Source organism: Podarcis tiliguerta, assembly GCF_965153285.1.
Source record: "Podarcis tiliguerta genome assembly, chromosome: 7".
Taxonomy (NCBI): domain Eukaryota; kingdom Metazoa; phylum Chordata; class Lepidosauria; order Squamata; family Lacertidae; genus Podarcis; species Podarcis tiliguerta.
Genome location: NC_139540.1, coordinates 40,021,896 through 40,040,904, shown reverse-complemented (window position 1 = coordinate 40,040,904; position 19,009 = coordinate 40,021,896). Strand labels below are relative to the sequence as shown.

Sequence of the window (19,009 nt, the reverse complement as noted above, 5' to 3'; positions counted from 1 at the left end):
CGCCGATGAAACGGCGCCAAGCTGGAAGGGAGGGGGCGTGGTCTTCCCCCTCTGTTGAGGGAAGAAGTTTTCTTCTTGGCCCGTGAGTGGAATTCGCTCGGGCCTCTCTGCTCTCCTCCTCCTCCACAAGCCACGGTGCTCTCGCTCACGTCACGTGGCACAGGGAAGGCTGGTCCTAAGTGGCGGAGATGCTAGTGAGGAAGGTATCAGGGCAACGGAGGACGGGGCGGGCGGCGGCGGCGGGCAGCATCCGAGGAGTGGGAATTGCGAGGGTCTGTATTGGCTGCGGGAGTGCCTGAAAGCTGGATCCTGGGCTTTCTTCTCGTTAACTCTGAATATTTGGAAGCTGGCCAGCATTGTGTGGAGTGTAAGAGGGAAGGGCGCTCTGCACGCGCCCAGAGGCACATGTATTTGCTGTTCTAGGTCGAGCGCCTGGTCAAATTATGCTCCCGAGGGAATATCACAGGTTTTGAGCGGGAGTGGAAACTTTATGTGTTTTACGTGTACAATAGTGAGAAGGTGTGTCAGGGAGCGTGTACTGGCGCCTTTTTTAAGGGAAATAGTTGCTAGGTTTAATTCTAAACAACGGCTACTGGGAAGTTAAGTGTATTTGATGGAGAATGATAAGTGTGATGTATATTTTAAAAAATCAATAAAGATTAAATGCATATGGCCATGGGGAAGAAACCGGTACATAAACACCACACACACACACACACACACACACACTGATGTGCCTTTGTTCACGGGTTGGGAAATAAAGGTTTAAACTCTGTGGTAGGAATTATGAATGTGTGTGTTTCAAACCTAATTTATCTGTAGAGAGCAGAGCTGAAAATATTTTGAATTTGAATTTGATTATTTGCAATGCAATGGGATTACTGGAATCTCATGATGGGTTTGATTTGGAAAGATGTCAAATGCTAAAGAACATTGCATGTCAAATGCTGAACTGAAATGTCATAGTATGGCAAATATCTGGCAGACATTCTGTGTAAAAGTTCACAAAGACTTGTGGAGAACTTTAGGGGACAAATATGTTCTAATGGGGGACTGCCTATGGAGAGAAAGCATGTAGAGGCTGCACTGTTCATTTAAATGTCACCTTTCTCTTTCAATAGAAAAACTCAAATGGGTTAACACAAAACGTAAAAAATACAAATGGGACAAATTACACTGAAAGGATTGACCTTAATAGCTGAAATAAAAGATAGTTCATGGGGCTGAGGAAAACAATTCTCTCCTCCCAGTTTAACTCAAATAAATGATATGTAAAATAAGTGATATGTAATTTTTTCAGAGACACCATTAATGGAATCTTTTGCGAAGTTGGATGTGATTAAAATAGTAGGATATTTGCCATACCATATTCTTTCTCATTGTTTTGGGAGTTGGCAAGGGCATTAGGTGTTTTCCTTTGATTCACCTGCATTAAAATGTGTATGGAGAGGGGAATAGGAATAGGCAGTGTTCCTATCTCACCCTAATTTACCTCACATGGTTGTTGTGAAAATAAAATGGGGAGGAGAACCATGTATGCTGCTTAGAGCTCCCTGGAGGAAAAGCAGGATTTACACATAGCAAATAAAAAAATAAAAGTATATTGCATTTAATAAGCGGGTGGTGCTGTGGTCTAAACCACTGAGCCTAGGGCTTGCTGATTGGAAGGTCGGCGGTTCAAATCCCCGCAACGGGATGAGCTCCCATTGCTCGGTCCCAGCTCCTGCCCACATAGCAGTTCAAAAGCATGTCAAAGTGCAAGTAGAGAAATAGGTACCGCTCTGGCAAGAAGGTAAATGGTGTTTCCGTGCACTGCTCTGGTTTCGCCAGAAGCAACTTACTCATGCTAGCCATGTGGCCCGGAAAAACTCTGCGAACAAACGCCAGTAAAGCAAGATGAGCGCCGCAACCCCAGAGTCGTTCATGACTGGACTTAACTGTCAAGGGTCCTTTACCTTTTACTTCTGAGTAGGATGTTTGACAACATGTTGATGGCAGCTGTGAGTGATAGGAGTCTCTGAACTTTCGTTGTGTCTGACTGTAGAGATATGAAGCAGTTATGAATGTACTGGCTGCCAGTATGCAACCAGGGCAAATTTAAGGTTTTATTGTTAGTGTATGGAGCCCTAAATAATTTTGGGCCCCATATAGCTATACTGCTGTCATCTCCAGGAGCCCTCCTTGTGATTCCCAATGTAGCAGAGGTTTGTTTTATGGTGGCTCGGAATTAGGTCCTTCAGTGCAGTGACAGCTGCTTTGTGGAACATACTGCCCATTGAAGGCTCTGACATTATACACTTTTCGTTAGTTTCTAAAAGTTGTTCTGTTTCTATAAGCTTCCCCAGTAGGATGTGTTAACTTACAGGCAGTATCAGATTTTTAAAAACCTGCCTTATTTATTTATTTTAATTGTTGTACAACACTATGATACTTATCAGTGCTTGGTGGTCTATATATTTTCCTAAATAAAAATATTTTTCTTTGCAGAGGAAACGAACATGGTGCTCAGAACTTCCCTCTTTTCCAGATAAGAAGCCTATAGATGAAGGGAAGAGAAATTCTGGGGCAGCGGTAGATGCTGCTTCAGTTTCAAATGCATGGCTTCGTTGCGGTGACGGATTTCAGGAAGCTTCTTCACTGGAGGTAAAATGATGCTATTTTACTGAGTTTAGAACTTCATGCTAGTGAAGATACATTAAATTTTATTAGGGCTCATTGTCTATTAAATAATTTATAGTTGTTTAATCACCTGCTTTTCCAACAGATTAATTACAAAAATATCCATATGGTGATGATTGACAATTCATAATTGGCAAATTGGGGGTGACTAGAGGGGGATCTAGGGGACAGTTAATGGATCCTTGTGTGAGAAGATTTCCCCACCAACTTGAAGGGAATGGTGGCATGACAACCCCCGAGGAAACTCTCCCTGGATCCTGAAGTATTTGATAATTGCTGCCCAGTCTCTAATACCCCTGTTTGGAGTAAGGTGTAAAATGCCCTCCCTGCTGACATGGAAGTTATGGAATTTTTTATCTGTAGAGGTTTGGCTTTCCTCTTGGTGTGTTTAGGTGGAGGGTGAAGATCATCTCTTTGAATGCACTTTTGTGATATTGTCTGCTGTCTCTGATTGTGCCAACATCAGTTGTGTTTTTTGGGGTTTGATTCATTTTAGTAACATTTCTTCAATTAAAGCTCTTGGTGTGTTTTATTGTATATATATATTTATTTCAATTGTAAGCATCTATGGGGACCTTTGTGTTGGAAGATTCATAGTATAGGTGATTTAATTAATAAATATGATGCATTCAATGAATATATAAGAACATGCAGGACTGGTGGGGAAATCAAAGAAACAAGGGAAGGGGAAGAAGGGAAGTCATTGCATGTTTTATTATAAAGAAAGATATTAATGGTGGAAATGCATATTTGAATGTGAATGTGATTTTAGAAATGGTAATAATGAAAATTATATATATATTTAATAATGCATTAATATGTCCAAGAATGGTTTTCATATTAATTAGTATTCATTTTGTTTTCATTCCTTTTCTTTTTAAACAGACTAAAGAATTGTCAGATAAAACATCTAGAGTTAAAACATGCTTTGCATCATTGCTCAGCTCAATTGAAGGTACAACATCTACTGTATTATTTCACATTAGCAGCATAAGAGGTTTTGTTTGTATTACCTGCAAGCTTTTTTCTCAGGTTACAACTTCTATCTTGATCTAGGGTAGATTTGCATGACTGCTTCTTCTGTTTGTAATCCAGTTTGAGCCCAGCCTTGTAAAATGAGTTCATAAACTGATAAAACTAAAAACATAACATTTCTGGCATGCACAGTTAATTTGGGAGGAGTAATTTAGCATTGTGACAGGAGCTATAAGCTAACAAAGGTCAAGGGTTGCGCACATGTAGTGGGTCTCATATCACCAAGGGTTGCCCACCACCATAGATAAATATTCATGATAAGTGAACAGGTAAGATCCAACAGCACATCAAATGGATCCATGTAGTTATGGCATCCAGGTCATTGTTTTATCTGCACTGTGTCTTAAAATGCACAATATACTGTCAAGTATTCCCCAGTGCTATCTCATGGGCCAGGATGCAGCAGACTCTTAACCACACCATAAAGTTCAGTTGGACAACTCTGTAAATATGCAGTGTGGGTGGTGAAGTGTGATTCCTTTGCTCCACTCACTGCCTTGCAAAAAGTCTTCATCTGAGTTGTAGCCTATGTTTGGTCAGTTATGCTCTGTGTTTACTGCCAATATCTCTCTAACCATTGTCCCACCCTGAGCTCCCCAGAAAACCAGGGAGTTTGTTTAGCTTTGTTAAATGGGAGAGGGTGCTCAGCAGTGATTATGTCAGCTGCCTGGTTCATTTCTCTATTCCATAGGCCAAGCAGGCCTTCAACACTTTCTGAAGGTTCTGTGACAGGAAGATCCCCAAGAGCTATCAGGAAACCATTGACACCCTTCAACCTCTTGAGTCAGAGCTTTAAAAATTAGTCCTTCATCCTTGTCTTAAGTTGCTATAAACTTAATCCATTGTTCAAGTTAGTTTATTTCATATCAGTTTTAAAAATATAACCTCACGGGTTAATTCTAAGTATTGTGATGTGTACATTGTAGTGTTACAGTTGAGGGCAGGATGAATATGAAATGTGCTAAATAGTTGCTTATTCTGCTCTGCAGAAATCTCTCAGAGTGAGAGACTAAGTGAGTTAACTGATATAGTATGGAGCTCCAGTGGAAGCGACTTCTCAGATGATGACGATAAGACTTTGACTTCAAGGTTCCCTAGTCTGAAAGTGGAGAAGTATAGAAAACATGGCTTGATTTCCAGGGATGGATGTAATGAAGGTGAGGCTCTTTGTATCTGGTTTGTATACATTAAATGAAAGTCCAGAAACATTTATCTGTGGAATTGTGAAAATTGGCTTACCAGTAATACACAGTACCTTTATCATTCCCTAGAATCCAAGTTTTCACTGCTATACTATGTATTATTGTATTCTGTGTTTGCATGAGAAAGAAATGGGGGCAGAAGTGGTGAGTGGAATTGAGAGGTGGGAACCATGGTGGAAGCCTGGCAGGTGGGAAGCAGGCCAGTGTAGGCAGAGGGGCTGTGGGGGAAGGGGCAGGAAAACAACCTGAATTGTGGGGAGCTGGAGCAAGGAGGCATACAGGCAGATTTCCAGTCAAATGGCGATTGAGGGCAGGAAATGTGGGCAGGAGCTAGGAGCAAGAATCAAGAAGTGTGACTTTGGTAAGGGCCACATTGAAAGGTAGTAAGACAGGCTGGCCTCTTGTGGGCCAGAGTGGGTAGTGAGAAGTGAGACTGGGGAGAGTTGTGGAAGGGTGGAGGCAGATATTTGGCCTGGAATCACGTGGGCTAGAGTGGGGAGTAAAAGGTGATGCCTTGGTGCAGGGTATGGGGGCAGCAGGCCAGAGAAGGAGGCAGGCAGATCTTGAATTATATGAGTCAGAGTGGGGCATGCTGAAAAGGACCTACCTATGTAGCCACCACCTTCATTCTCTAACATGGTCAGATCTGGCTTGTGCATGGCCTCCATTGTGGGCATTGATAGAGGGAGTAAGCAGTAAAGGACCAAGAGCTTTGTATATGTGATGATCAAGTCCCCCACCCCTGGATAAAGCTAAAGTTACTGAGGGGAACACGGGTGGCGCTGTGGGTTAAACCACAGAGCCTAGGACTTGCCGATCAGAAGGTCAGCGTTTCGAATCCCTGTGACGGGGTGAGCTCCCGTTGCTTGGTCCCTGCTCCTGCCAACCTAGCAGTTCAAAAGCACGTCAAAGTGCAAGTAGATAAATAGGGTCCGCTCCAGCGGGAAGGTAAATGGCGTTTCCGTGTGCTGCTCTGGTTTGCCAGAAGCGGCTTAGTCATGCTGGGCACATGACCCGGAAGCTGTACGCCGGCTTCCTCGGCCGATAAAGCGAGATGAGCGCCACAACCCCAGAGTCGGTCACGACTGGACCTAATGGTCAGGGGTCCCTTTACCTTTGCGGGGGGGGGGGAGGTCTGAAACCATGGTTTGATTCTGGCTTATTCTTGCTAACTGTAGTTAAACAGACCACAGTTCTGTGATTTGGGGATGCCACAAGAAATAGTAGTTATTTTAAGACTGGAAGCTTTTGTTCTCCTCTTTCTTGCATGGGGAACAGGTGGAGGGGTGAGCATTCTAGTATATGCATGCTTTTCAAAGAGTGGGAAACTCTGGTTCCCTATTGTGTCTGAACTGAGTCTCTCTCTCCCCCCCCCCCCACTGTAAAGAAATAAGCAGCCTTAAACAAGATCTCTTCCCCCACTCCCACCATGGTTTCTGGGGAAACAGTTGCCACAAACCAGCAAAACACAAAAAGGAAGGCTTGCTTAAAGCTGCTTATTTGTTTACTGTACTGCACGCAAGTCCGGCTGTTTCGATACCAAAACCTGCAGGGTGTATGGCGAGGTTTGGGTACTAATTCCTTGTGATTGGATAAGTGGCACCTGTGTATATATATATATAAACAAACAGCAGGAAGTTGTATCGTATCCCTGGTCTTTCATGAGGTCACCTTTCTGATACATAGGTTTTCAAATACCTCTTTTTCGCATTCATAGTTTACATCAGGTGTTGCCAGTGCAGCTCCTGCAGATTCACCTCTGCCTGCAGGTACCCACAGAATCTCTTCCCCTCACACTGCTGAAATTTGGCTTGAAAGAAGCATTCTTGGTTGTGGTTTCTGTCTGATGCCCATCATAGTTTGTAAATGAGCCCACAGGCCCCAAAAGGTGGCAGCCCCTGTTTTTAAGTGTTTAGGTACACAATGTACATTTTTTTATTTTACCGTATTCTTTTGAAATAATGTGTGAAGAGGCCTTTATTTTCTCTATAGTAACTGCTCTATGCTATTTATTTTGTTGCTGCTATTGTAAGGAACACTAGATGGCCATCTTTCCTTAGTAAGCAATCCCAGCATTTGTTTATTAGTTCAGTAAATGTTGCACTAATGTAAGTAGGTCAGGCACAGCTGATAATAACATTTTGTACTTTCCTACTGTTCCTAGTGAAATAGAAGAAATGATTGTTTTCCTGATTATTGACTGTTGTTTATCTGACAACATGCACTTTCAATGTCAAACATGTTGCCTGCTGCTTCTGTAAACACTGAACAAATCTGGAGGAGATGGTTAAAAACATACTAGATCTGTGTTCTATGGTCTTATCACTTGCATGTTATTCTCTAATGCATTACAGAATGACATTGTTACTTTCCACTGTTCATTTTGATCTCTGAGGACATGTCTATTCTTTCTTATACTACTGTTTAAGAAACCCTTCATTTTATGTTGTTGAATTGGAGCTTTTCAGAAGTGCTGCTGATTTGCTCAAGGGTTTTTTGAATGTGCTTTTCTGTTGAAGATGGTCATAAAGCAACTGTTTGAGCAGGCTTGACTAGAAATACATTCTGCAGAAATATAAAAAGTTTTCCATTATGTATTATCACTTAAGATGTATCAATTACTTTTTTAGACATCTGAAAGATTAATCCAGTTACTTTGGCTTAGTACTGGGGAAGACTTATAACTAATAGGCATAGTTTTATATAGTTCTTCAGATAAGTAAGTGTTCTACACGTGATTGCAACCTCAATTCTCTCTCCCCACCCCAGCTTTCCCTAGTCTTATTTTCGATACAGACATTTACTAGGTGAGGCTTTGCTGGTGTGGAAATAAGAGGTTGCAAAAAAAAAATTCCACGTCACTCTGTTAAGAGCGAAGCTAGTAAGAAAGATTGCTTCCCTAGCTCTGTATGGATTATGTTCCCACTCTGGAATGACCTACTTTTTTGGGATATAAGGGCTAGTCTTGTCTGCCACCAGTTTTTACAATAAACAGTTAAATTTGTAAGTGTATGTATTGCATGTAGAGTTAGGCATATGTGAAAGATATTTGTGAGGATGTTAGCATTTTTAAAAGTCTGTTCTTATATTTTTGTTTTTTATTTCCCCTTAAGGTGAATCACACACCATTGATTGGGACAATGATAGCGATTGTGAAGATAATGTTGACCAGCGCAGTGAATCAAAAACTGATGGTACTTCTTTGGACATATCAGACACTGATTCTTGTACAGGCAGCAATATTATGTCTGATGAAGAAAAGGAACACGAACCGTCGAAGGTAAGACTTTTCTTGATTGCAAATATTTCAGGAATCAGAGCACTGGTCTACTTTAAAATTTTGTTTCCTCAAACATCAGTTGCCAAAATGGTCTGGAGATTGCCAAAGTAATCTTGATAAGAAGTGTTTCAGGTAGACAGTAACACACTTTACCTAAACCTTTCTTGAAAAGGGTTTACTTTGGAATACTTGGTGAGTTTGGGATAAAAAAGTTTGGTGCAATTTCCAACCTCTGTCTTACTCAGAGCAGACCCATTGAAATCAATGACAGCAAAACTTTCTTTTTTGAAAACTTTTGGTACACATACCTGATGCCTGTGGAAAAGATTTGCTTCATTTCAGCGGAGCCACTGCTTATTTGTTTACTGTACTGTACTGTACTGTACTGTACCTTTGGAGGGTGTGAGGGTTTTGTTATCTATAGTGTAATCCTAAACTTATTTATTTAGAAGTCCTATTGAATTCAGTGAGGTTACTCGCAGGTATGTGTGGTTTAAATTGTGGACTAAGTACTTATTAGAATAATTTGTTTCTGCTTTTTAAACCCAATCTCAGTGTTTTGTGGTTCCATTTTTGCTCTGCAGATTTGAAAAAGTTTTGTTTCACCTTCACAGAACCCAGTAGAATTTTTCTTTTAAATGTTGGTTGTAACATTGACTGTAATGCATAGATGCACTCCAGGTGAACAGACCTATAGATGCTTAAGAATTCAGGGTATAGACAGGCTGAAGCCATTTTGCTGACATTCTGGCATCTAACAGCTTTTGGTTCTATTCCAAAGTATTACTGAACTTCCAGTAGGGGGAGACAAGAACCATCTTTTTGTTTCTTGCTTGCTTTTATTTGGGAATTAGTTAGAGAAGAGTACTTACATGTTGTTTGATGCACCATGTGCCCTGTTTTTGCATTTAAGCAGCAGAAGCAGGTTTAACTGACCTAGAGATCTGAGAGTGTTTAGGGTGTTTGCCTCGTGATCCACTAAGATATAATAAAACAGGACATTGGATTCATAGGGTCTGACCTTTTCCAGTTTTTTATTAAGCTGTGAGAACATTTTAGAATTAATAAGCAGGTGGGGGAATCAAGGTTTCAAGAACAAGAAAAGTATTTACAGTGCACCTAAAAAGTTAATACTGTAAGCAAGCATAGTTTCAATATAATTTAGTGAGGTATTTACTTATATTGTATATATCCATCCTATATTCCACCTAATTGTTCTGCAGGATATAAGAGTTGAAGAAAACTGTTTGGTCTGTCCCCTTCTTGGTACTAGTATTCTTACAATCACAATTCTGAATTCTCAGCATTTCTTATGAAATGAGATTCACCTGTCTCCTTGGAAGTTCCTCATTAATGGTCTGTCCTGTATGCATTCATGGGTTGTGCATATCCTTCCATAATTTTATACTTTCCCCCTTAGAAGCTACTAATCATATTATGCAAGCTTTGTTGAATCACTTTGCTGGCTCGTTGAGTTATTCTTAGTGGAGGTGCTAAGAGCTTTGAGAGACCATATTTTCTGTTACAATCTTTTTGCCATATATTAAAACTATTCCCTGGTAGGATGAGAACTGATCATATTCATTTATTTTTGTAATAGAAATGTTGTTTCTCTGATATCAGTGGTTCAGATTTCTTTGCTTAGTTACCTTATTGACAAGTTTGGCCTGTTAAATGCAGGGACTGGGCAATTTTATTCAGCCCTGCCAACTAACCAACATTTTGTAGAATAGAACAATACCATTTGAAAGAGAACCAGCTTTGAGGGGTTTTTTCCTGATATTTGATGGAGAGTGAATGTGTTGGGGAGTTGTATAGAAATTGGAGAATAAATATATAGTGGTACCTTGGTTTTCAAACAGCTTAGTTCCCAAACAACTTGGAACTCGAACATTGCAAACCCATAGTTTGCAAACTTTACTTCGGAAGATGAACATGCTCCTGAGCTTCCGTTTTCACTGTTGCGCTGCTAATTTGCACCCCCCCACACATTGTAATCAAAGCTTTCTTCCTTCCATTTTCACTCTTGTGCTGCTAATTTGCTTCCCCCATTGTAATCAAGGCATTTTTCCTCCCGTTTTCACTGTTGCACTGCTAATTTGCGCCCCCCCCCGATTGTAATCAAAGCTTTCCATTTCCAATTGCAGTGTTCCAAGGTGATATTTGGAGCTTATATTTGGTGTTTTTGGTTTTGCTATTTTTTTGTTTTTATTTGTGTGGCTTTTTCGTTTTTGTGACTGTGGCTTGTTCTTCATTTTATGATTGATTGATTGATTGTGTGACTGCAGAAATGGATAATTGTCCCCCATCCAAACAATGACTATCATCAGTGCAGGTAAGAAAAATACTGTCATCTACTGTACATTACAGTGATACCTTGGTTTACAACCATAATCCGTTCCGGAGGTCCGTTTGTAAACCAAAACAGGTTGTAACCCAAGGCGTGCTTTGGTCAATGGGGCCTCCCCAAAAAATGTGTTTGTAATCCAAAAAAAAATGCATTGTACAGTGGTACCTCGGGTTACATACGCTTCAGGTTACATATGCTTCAGGTTACAGACTCTGCTAACCCAGAACTAGTGCTTCAGGTTAAGAACTTTGCTTCAGGATGAGAACAGAAATTGTGTGGCAGCAGCAGGAGGCCCCATTAGCTAAAGCGGTGCTTCAGGTTAAGAACAGTTTCAGGTTAAGAATGGTCCTCCAGAACGAATTAAGTACTTAACCCGAGGTACCATTGTAATAATAAAAAAAAGGTTTAAAACCAGAACACACACTTCCAGGTTTGATGTGTTTGTAATGCAGAACGTATGCAAACCAAGACGTATGCAAACCAAGGTACCACTGTACTGTCTTATTTATTTTATAGTACAATACATTGATTATTGCTTTCATGTTATGGATCAATGGTCCCGTTAGATAGTAAAGTTCATGTTAAATTGCTGTTTTGGGGTTGTTTTTAAAAGTCTGGAATGGATTAATCTGTTTTGCATTACTTTCTATGGGAAAGCGCGCCTTGTTTTGGAACGCTTTGGTTTTGGAACAGACTTCTGGAATGGATTAAGTTTGAGAACCAAGATACCACTGTATAGTTTCTACCAGGAGACTTTGCTTTGCTTAGTTTTCTTGACTTCATGTCTTGTTACATGATAACTGACAGTAGTCCCTGCATGTGTGCTTAGTTTGTGTGTGTTATCTTTTTTCATTTTTTAATTGCATGCAATTACAGTGGTACATTGGTTTACCAACTTAATCCGTTCCGGAAGTCCGTTCTTAAACAAAAGCATTGTTAAACCAAGGTGTGCTTTCCCATAGCAGCAGGGGACTCAATTTACAAATGGAACACACTCAACAGGAAGCGAGACATATTCTTACTCCAAGGCAAAGTTCACAAACCAAAACACCTACCTCCGGGTTTGACGCATTCTTAATACAAGTTGTTCATAAACTAAGCTGTTCTTAAGCCAAGGTTAACACTGTACTCTGTGTAATGCATGGTGAGCCCAAGGATTCAGTCTCATTGTCGGCAAAGTACAGTAAGTTCATATATAATAGCCAGCCATGTTTTGGTACTATGGGAGCAAGCCTTGTGTTTCTATACCCCTACCTCCCTTTTCATTCTCTCCTTAAGGAGTAGCTTCCTGATCTATTGCAGACTGATTCTGTGCTGTTGAATCTGAATTGGCAAATTGGTTTGTATTTGCTGTCCAAACAAGGATGGTTCATCATGATTTGAAGCTGGTTTGCAATCCTGTTTTGGAGGGCAAGTGCAAACTATGTTGTGCTGCAAACCAGAAAGTTAACAAACCAGATGGAATGCAAGAGGGGGAGAAGGGAGTGTGTAAGCCTGAGGCTTAGTAACTTAATGCCAGACAATAATATGATATTGTACATTAACTGATCCACAAACTGTCCACTTTGAGGTGCATAGATTTCTTTTCCTAAGGAGAAGGGAGTGGCAGGCCTTTATGAACCTAAAAAAAACTATCAACTATGTGTCCGTTGAGATACGGCAACCTAGCACTAAATAGGTGGAACGATTTCCTCACATGGTCTGGAAAGGGAAAGAGATCTTTGCCAACAGTCATGATGTTGTGTTGTGCCATCGTTTACATTTCAGATTTTTGGAGGGGGGGGGAATGAGAAGAGGTTGTCTCTTTATGTCAGGCATGATGTCACTGATGTTTCAAAGTTCTCTTTCCATGGTGGGTGCCCCAGTTCTCAAGTGCAATTTTTATGTGTTTCCTACTCTTGTATCCAAATCATAGTAGTGTAATCCAAAATACAGTCTGCTTCCCAGTTGTCATCTTAGTGGTGTGTCCTTTTGTGGGAATTTCCAGGGCAGTGGCTTGTCTGGGTCATCAAACATGGCTTTGGGAGTTGACTCACGTTGCATGAGAGATCACGGCCATCATAATTACAGACTCCCTACATACTTTACATACTTTATTTCACTGTTTAGTACATGAGGTACGTCATAGTCCTAGGAATATTTTTTAGCTTAAGGAGAAAGACAGGATTGACTACTAGAAAGAATTATTGTTTAAGATGAGTATGGAAAAAATAGTTTTGGTGATGGGTTTTACTTAGAAAACAAAGTATTTTTTTTATTTTGCTGGTGAAAGTTTAACTGTGTCATACACCAACATTTGAAACTCATATTAGATTTTACATAAAATATGCAAGTAATGCCTCTATGCAGAGCTGAAATCTTATATATCTACTTTCAGTCGGCAAGTACTTTATCAAAACTTTTTTTGGTAAGTGATCTTTTTTAGATGTGAGAAGGGTGAGAGAATGTGCAGAATTTGTTTTTGTTACCCTCAAAATTGCAACAGAGTTCATTGGGTATTAGAAGGTTAGTGATCAGAGGAACATTTTGCTTTATTATCTTAAATGCAAAAAAAAAAAAAAAAAGACAGGGCAATCCAGTAACCAACATCTTTATTTGTTTGCCAGCTTATTTTGTTGAAAATACTGTGGTACCCATTGTGCAAAATAAAGAATCTTGAAATAGTAATGTAAGGCACATGCTGAAATGCCTAGGTGTGATTCAGCCACCACAGTACAGGTACTCAGTTTTTGTCAAACGTGTAAGAACAAATTTAGAAAAAAGTGTACGTTTTTTAAAAGCCCTTTTCATAGTTTCTTAAGATTCCTGGTAAAATATTTTTTAAAGGTGTGGCAGAGGGGAAACCACCTTGACCACCATAATTTTCTTTTTTATTATTATTATTATGGGGCGATTTTTGCACAGCTTTCAAGATGCAGGACTCTTTATTGCATTGTGTGTAATAATGACAGATCATTGCTATAATTAATTATTATGACTGGCTTAAAATTGCTAACCGTAGTCATCTCTTATACCCATCTCTTATGCCCATGTAGAAGTATCATCAAGTTTTTACTAACACAGCACATAGAGAATTATGGGTAAGTAGGTGTGTGGGTTGCCGCTTAAAGCACATTATGAGCAATCTGTGGGAAGGGTCTACTCTCATAGTTGTCATACTTTTAATTGCATTGCATTAGTGCAAATTGTAGAAAATATGAAAATGTAGTGAAAGTTGCTGCACTGGCACACCTGTACCATGTGGAATCACCATGCCTTAAACTTTGAAGTATGCTTGGTTGATTTCTGGTCTTCCCTAAGATGATATTATCTGAGGGTCAGGAAGGGGAGAGAATAAAAGGGGCAGGGAAGCAGGTATAGGATTTACTTTGCAGGTTGTATGGCAGAGTGGCAGTTAGTGGGTTGCCAGAGCGGCCTCATAGTGTTATGGCTAAACCAGCTCACTGTAGCTAGATACAGATTTTAATTGGTAGCTGCTATTTTTTATTTATTTTTATTGCACTAATATTCCACCTTTTCCTCCAAGGACCTCAAGGTGGTGTACATGGTTTCTCCCTCCTCATTTAATCCCCACAACAACCCTGTGAGGTAGTGACTGGTCCAAGATCACCCAGTGGCAGGAAGGAATTTCATCCAATGTTAAATGGTTGGTGACTTCTGTTGTTGCATACAATGTGGCTCATGCCCTGAGTCATCTCAATTCGTGTGCGTCAGACACTATCCTTGTCCTACAGGCATCTTTGTTGTGTTACAAAGTTGCTGATATCTGCAAGTAGTTTGAAGCCTATTAATAACTTGGATGTTGGTTCCTCTGTTATGGATGTTCATGGAGAAAAACTTCCATTTAAAAAAAAAAACTTTGTACGGTGGATTTCGAGGGGGGCAGGAACCAAAAATAAAAATAACAGTAATAGTATTAAGTAACCCCCTAAAGCTGTTCACAGGCTTAGGGATAGGTGGTAAACTGTTTATTTTTCTACTGTGTGTGTATGCATATCTATCTATCATCTATCTATCATCTATCTATCTATCTATCTATATCTATCTATCTATCTATCATCTATCTATCATCTATCTATCTATCATCTATCTATCTATCTATCTATCTATCTATCTATCTATCTATCTATCATCTATCTATCTATCTATATATCTCTATCCCAAACACTTGGGTACATTAAAATATAATAGTAGCATCAAGTTAACTAAGTTAAAGACTGTCCCTTTTCATAGTTAATGTTCAAATAGCAGGGAAAGCTTTCATGGTCTTTTGAAAGTGTTCAGGATAGGTAAAGGATGCCTGGACAGCTAAGTCTGGTCAAAGGCGACTATGGGGTGCGGCGCTCATCTCATTTTTCAGGCCAAGGGAGCCAGCGTTTGTTCACAGACAGCTTTCTGGCCAGCATGACAAACTGCTACTGGGGCATGGGGAACTGTGATGAGTGTCAGCGCTCATGGAAATGTTGTTTACCTTTCCGCCGCAGCAGTGCCTATTTATCTGCTTGCACTGGTATGCTTTCGAACTGCTAGGTTGGCAAAAGCTGGGACAGAGCAACCAGAGCTCACCCTGTTGTGCGAATTTGAACTGCCAACATTCTGATCGGCAAGTTCAATAGTCTCAGTGGTTTAGACCACAGTGCCACCCGTGTCCCATAATTCTGAGTCTGAGAGCTGAGAACAGGTAATATATTTGAAAATACATTGGCCAGGAACCAAAGAACTCTGAAACATCTGTGAGTTCTGGGATTTGGACTTATTTATTATTATATTTATATCTCACCTTTCCTCTAAGGAGCTCAAGGTGGAGTACATGGTTCTCCTCCTCCTCCTCTCCATTTCATCTTCACAACAACTCTGTGAGGTAGGCTATCTGAAAGAGAGACTGGCTCAAGTTCACCCACTGAGCTTCATGGCTGACTTGGGGTGAAGCTTTTTTGTTTTGTTTTTTGAGCAGCAGGCTCAGCCCCATCCCTTTTGGTAAGCTGCTTTTGAAAGAGGGGAGCTTCAAAAGTAGATTGTGAGATATTAAGTACAATAACTGGGTTACTTGCATAAGCCTAAGTAGTACTTTCAGCGCTGATCCTGCAGTACAATCTGTGTTCAACTGAAGTCAGTGGCAGTGTTTAGTGGAGTTGCTTGCATGCTGCTAGCTGAATTGCCCACTGTTTAGATAACTTTTAAAATAAAATAATATAAAAAATGAGATATATGTGTAATTCACACACATTGAGGTTTGTTTTCTTTGATACTTTCTGATAGTTTGGCTATGACTGTTCCCTTTGTTGTGTAATATGTTGAGTTATTTTTGAAGACTACGAGTTTAGAACATTATAATGAGTTATCACTGTTACATGAAACGGAATCTGTGCCAGACTGATGACTTAATGCCTGATGAGAGGTTATATGTCTGTTTCTGTTGCAAGTGTTTTCTTCCGGTACCCATTGATGATGATGACATACCAAATGCCATGTTCCCTATATCCAGTTATGAAGCTCAGTATGAATCTGTATGGAAAATGTACTTGCGTAGTGCTGTGCATTACACAGTTAGGATTGGGATGCCAATTCTTCAGCTCAGTTTATCTTTCTGATGGTGGTCTTATTTGCAGTAGAAACAAATTGCAACAACTGTAGCACTGTTATCAACCACCAAACAACAGGTCTTGCAAATATTTAAAAGTGTTTAAAATAATCAAACCATACCTGTAATTCCCACTGCTTCTCAGTTTTCAAGTCTTATTTTTGGATGAATGAAAGTGCTCGTTTTTAATGCGTTTTAATTGAACTTCATTTAGCAGTAGTAAATTCTGATTTATTTTGAAAGTATTTCAAAAATTGCCCTTTTTCAAACCACCAAACCAGGTTTTATTTCAAATGCTTTGCCCTAATGTCCTGTGTTGATTTAATGGAGCAGGGCTGATTTAAATTGCATGGCTACCATATATAGACTGCTTAAAAAATGCTTCCTCATGGATTCCATGTGGTAGGTATAATGCTGAAAAGCTGCATATTAGTGCTATATATCCCTCACAAGTGCTCACCTTTGGGCTGAAGACGTTGCTTAAATTTGACCCCATGACTTCCTTGAGGGAGGAACACAACTAGTTCATTTATGGAAAGTGTGCTGTGCATAAGAGGCCTGTTCTGTTTCTTGCTTTCATTAGGATCTTCTTAATCTAGTGGAAGACTTCTACAGTGTTTGCTAGCTCTTGGCATTTTAGGAAGATTGGGATTCCAGAAACATGGTCACTTGAGGCCTGTGCATCTGTTTTCCTTCCATTTTTTAGATAGACGGAGTTCTTTTCTTAGATGCGTATCTGTATAATTTTACGCCTGTTTTATTTCACAAGGGAGAGGCTGGCCACATATTTGAGTTTTCTTTCATGCTGCTGCTGGCCATTGCTTAGAGGGGGAATAGCCAAACAGCGTATGATAAAAAGTGGGCAGGGTGGTAAAAACTTCTGATATTACTGGTTACTGTGGGTGGAACAAGCTGGAGCAGGAGGAAGGAGACAAACAATTGTTTGCATTCCATCGATGGTATCTATGTCACTTGCATTGGGGGAGCTCACAGGTTGTCATAATAAATCTCTCCAATGTGAAGAATGTTTGAAACCCTTTAAGCCATAACAGCAACTACAAACCTTTCCCAGTTAGGATATCTAGAAAGCCAATCACAACAGTAGTGTCTGTGTACAGGCCACTACCCTCCAGAGTGACATGTGCGGCATAGCATCTCCTCTATCTCATGAGACCACAGTAGGATTGTAACTTGCACGCATTTAATCTCTGCGATCGCAGCTTTATGTGTTTGGTGGCCGGCCAGCTGATATAGCACAAATTAAATGCATGCAAGGCAGAGAGCACCAGGTTTTCCCGCCATGGAAAGAGCTTTTAATCTCACTGCTTTGCTTATTTGGGTCTGGGAAACTCTCTTGCGGGCTCTGGAGGCCTTTGTAAGATCTTGTGAGATCTCACATGGTCCCCCGAGATCTCATGCTGGCTGCAGAAGGTAAGATTAGTCATGTGCGGATAGCTCCAGGAGGATGCTTTGACTATAGCCGATTTTGGCTTTAGGCGCTAACACTGCCCCTCCCCCCCATATAACTCGCATTGCAAGACGCGATCCTATTGAGTTTGATTCACTGTCTTTCCCCACCTTTTCATGTACCCTTTCACGTTGCATTGTTGAGGACATAATCTAATTTCTAGTGCATCCTAAAAGGGATTCATATGGATAATTGAGGTGACAAAGGCACCGTGTAGTTATTTTCGTTGGGGGTGGAGGAGTGGGAAGCAGGATAACCATTCACATGTATGCTGTGACATGCTGCAAGATTGTGGCTCTGTATCTCCTACTTAAGTGCTGAAACTCTGGGTTGAGTCAAAAAGCAAGTGGACAGATTTCAAAGTGTTTTGTTGTTTTGAGTATTTTAACAAATTGGGTGGTATTCAACCAAGTCATACTTTGGGTAGACCCATTTAAATCAATACTTAAGTTAGTCATAACTAACTTAACTCCATTGATTTTTCAGTGGGTCTACTTTGAGTATGACTTGATTGACTACAACATGTGGTATCCCTAAAGGATATTGTCATCGTTTTTCAACAGTCAAGAGCTATAGTCAAGTCCTACTTGGAGCTGACCCACTGAAATTAATGGGCCAATGTTAGTTAAGTCCATCAACTGCAGTGTGTCTAAGTAGGACTTTGTAGGACGCCCCTTAGTTACCAACTGTTATTGATATGAACTTACCCTGTTGTTTGAGCTTAGGGCAAATCAAGTGAGAAGTTACCAATGTTTTCTTATGAAGACCCATTCAGGCTACAGTCTTGTATTATCTCTACAAAGATATAGGTGGGTCATAAAGCAAACATCTTCTCCATCAATAACCTGCCATTCATATTTACAATTCCTCTCTTATCAGGACATTCCGAGCAAATAGTTTATGTGAATAATGGGAGGTTTCTGAGTAGAGCTTGTGCGGACTTGTGCTTAAGAAGTATCTTGTGCATTGGGTTACAGACTAGGCACATAAACCAGCTCAAGCTGGAATCTTAGATTATCTTTTTATGAAAGCCAGCACAAGCAAGCCCCATCTCTATTTACTTCACTGTGATTCTTTCAGATGTTCCTTTCTTTCAGTTCTGTACTCTACTGCATAAATCAGTTCTCTTTTGGGGCTTCCACCCCTAACAGAATTATATATTCACAAGGTACCATTTTACATTTATCATAAGCTGGCAAAAGGTGTGTGTTTAACTATCTCTCATTGGGATTTAAATAATTTTAACTTTTTTGCTTTAAGTATAGGCTAGTCCTTCCCCCCACATCTGAATTGAATCTAATAGCTTGCGTTCTTGCATTGAACGACCCTCTTTTAGTTCATTAATTTACTCACTTAGTCACTCAGTCTCCTAACTTTTAAATTCTCCCCCCAGCAGCTAATTTATCATTCATCT

General features: G+C 40.1%; 1 protein-coding gene across 5 annotated transcripts in view; it reads left to right on the top strand.

Annotated features, from left to right (window-relative positions):
• Window positions 1–12: 12 nt before the first annotated feature.
• SPIDR (scaffold protein involved in DNA repair) overlaps window positions 13–19,009 on the top strand; it is a 157,451-nt gene continuing 138,454 nt past the window's right edge. For 4 of the 5 annotated variants that reach the window (XR_014514057.1, XM_083451604.1, XM_083451602.1 and 1 more), the window contains exons 1-5: window positions 49–272; window positions 2,488–2,643; window positions 3,565–3,634; window positions 4,704–4,871; window positions 8,030–8,196. Coding sequence is in view for 4 of the 5 variants with exons in the window: in XM_083451604.1 (XP_083307730.1) it covers window positions 189–272; window positions 2,488–2,643; window positions 3,565–3,634; window positions 4,704–4,871; window positions 8,030–8,196 (645 nt within the window). In the remaining variant the exon portion in view is untranslated. Of the gene's footprint in view, window positions 273–2,487; window positions 2,644–3,564; window positions 3,635–4,703; window positions 4,872–8,029; window positions 8,197–19,009 lie in introns of all 5 variants that reach the window. The other variant, XM_083451603.1, reaches the window with a different exon arrangement.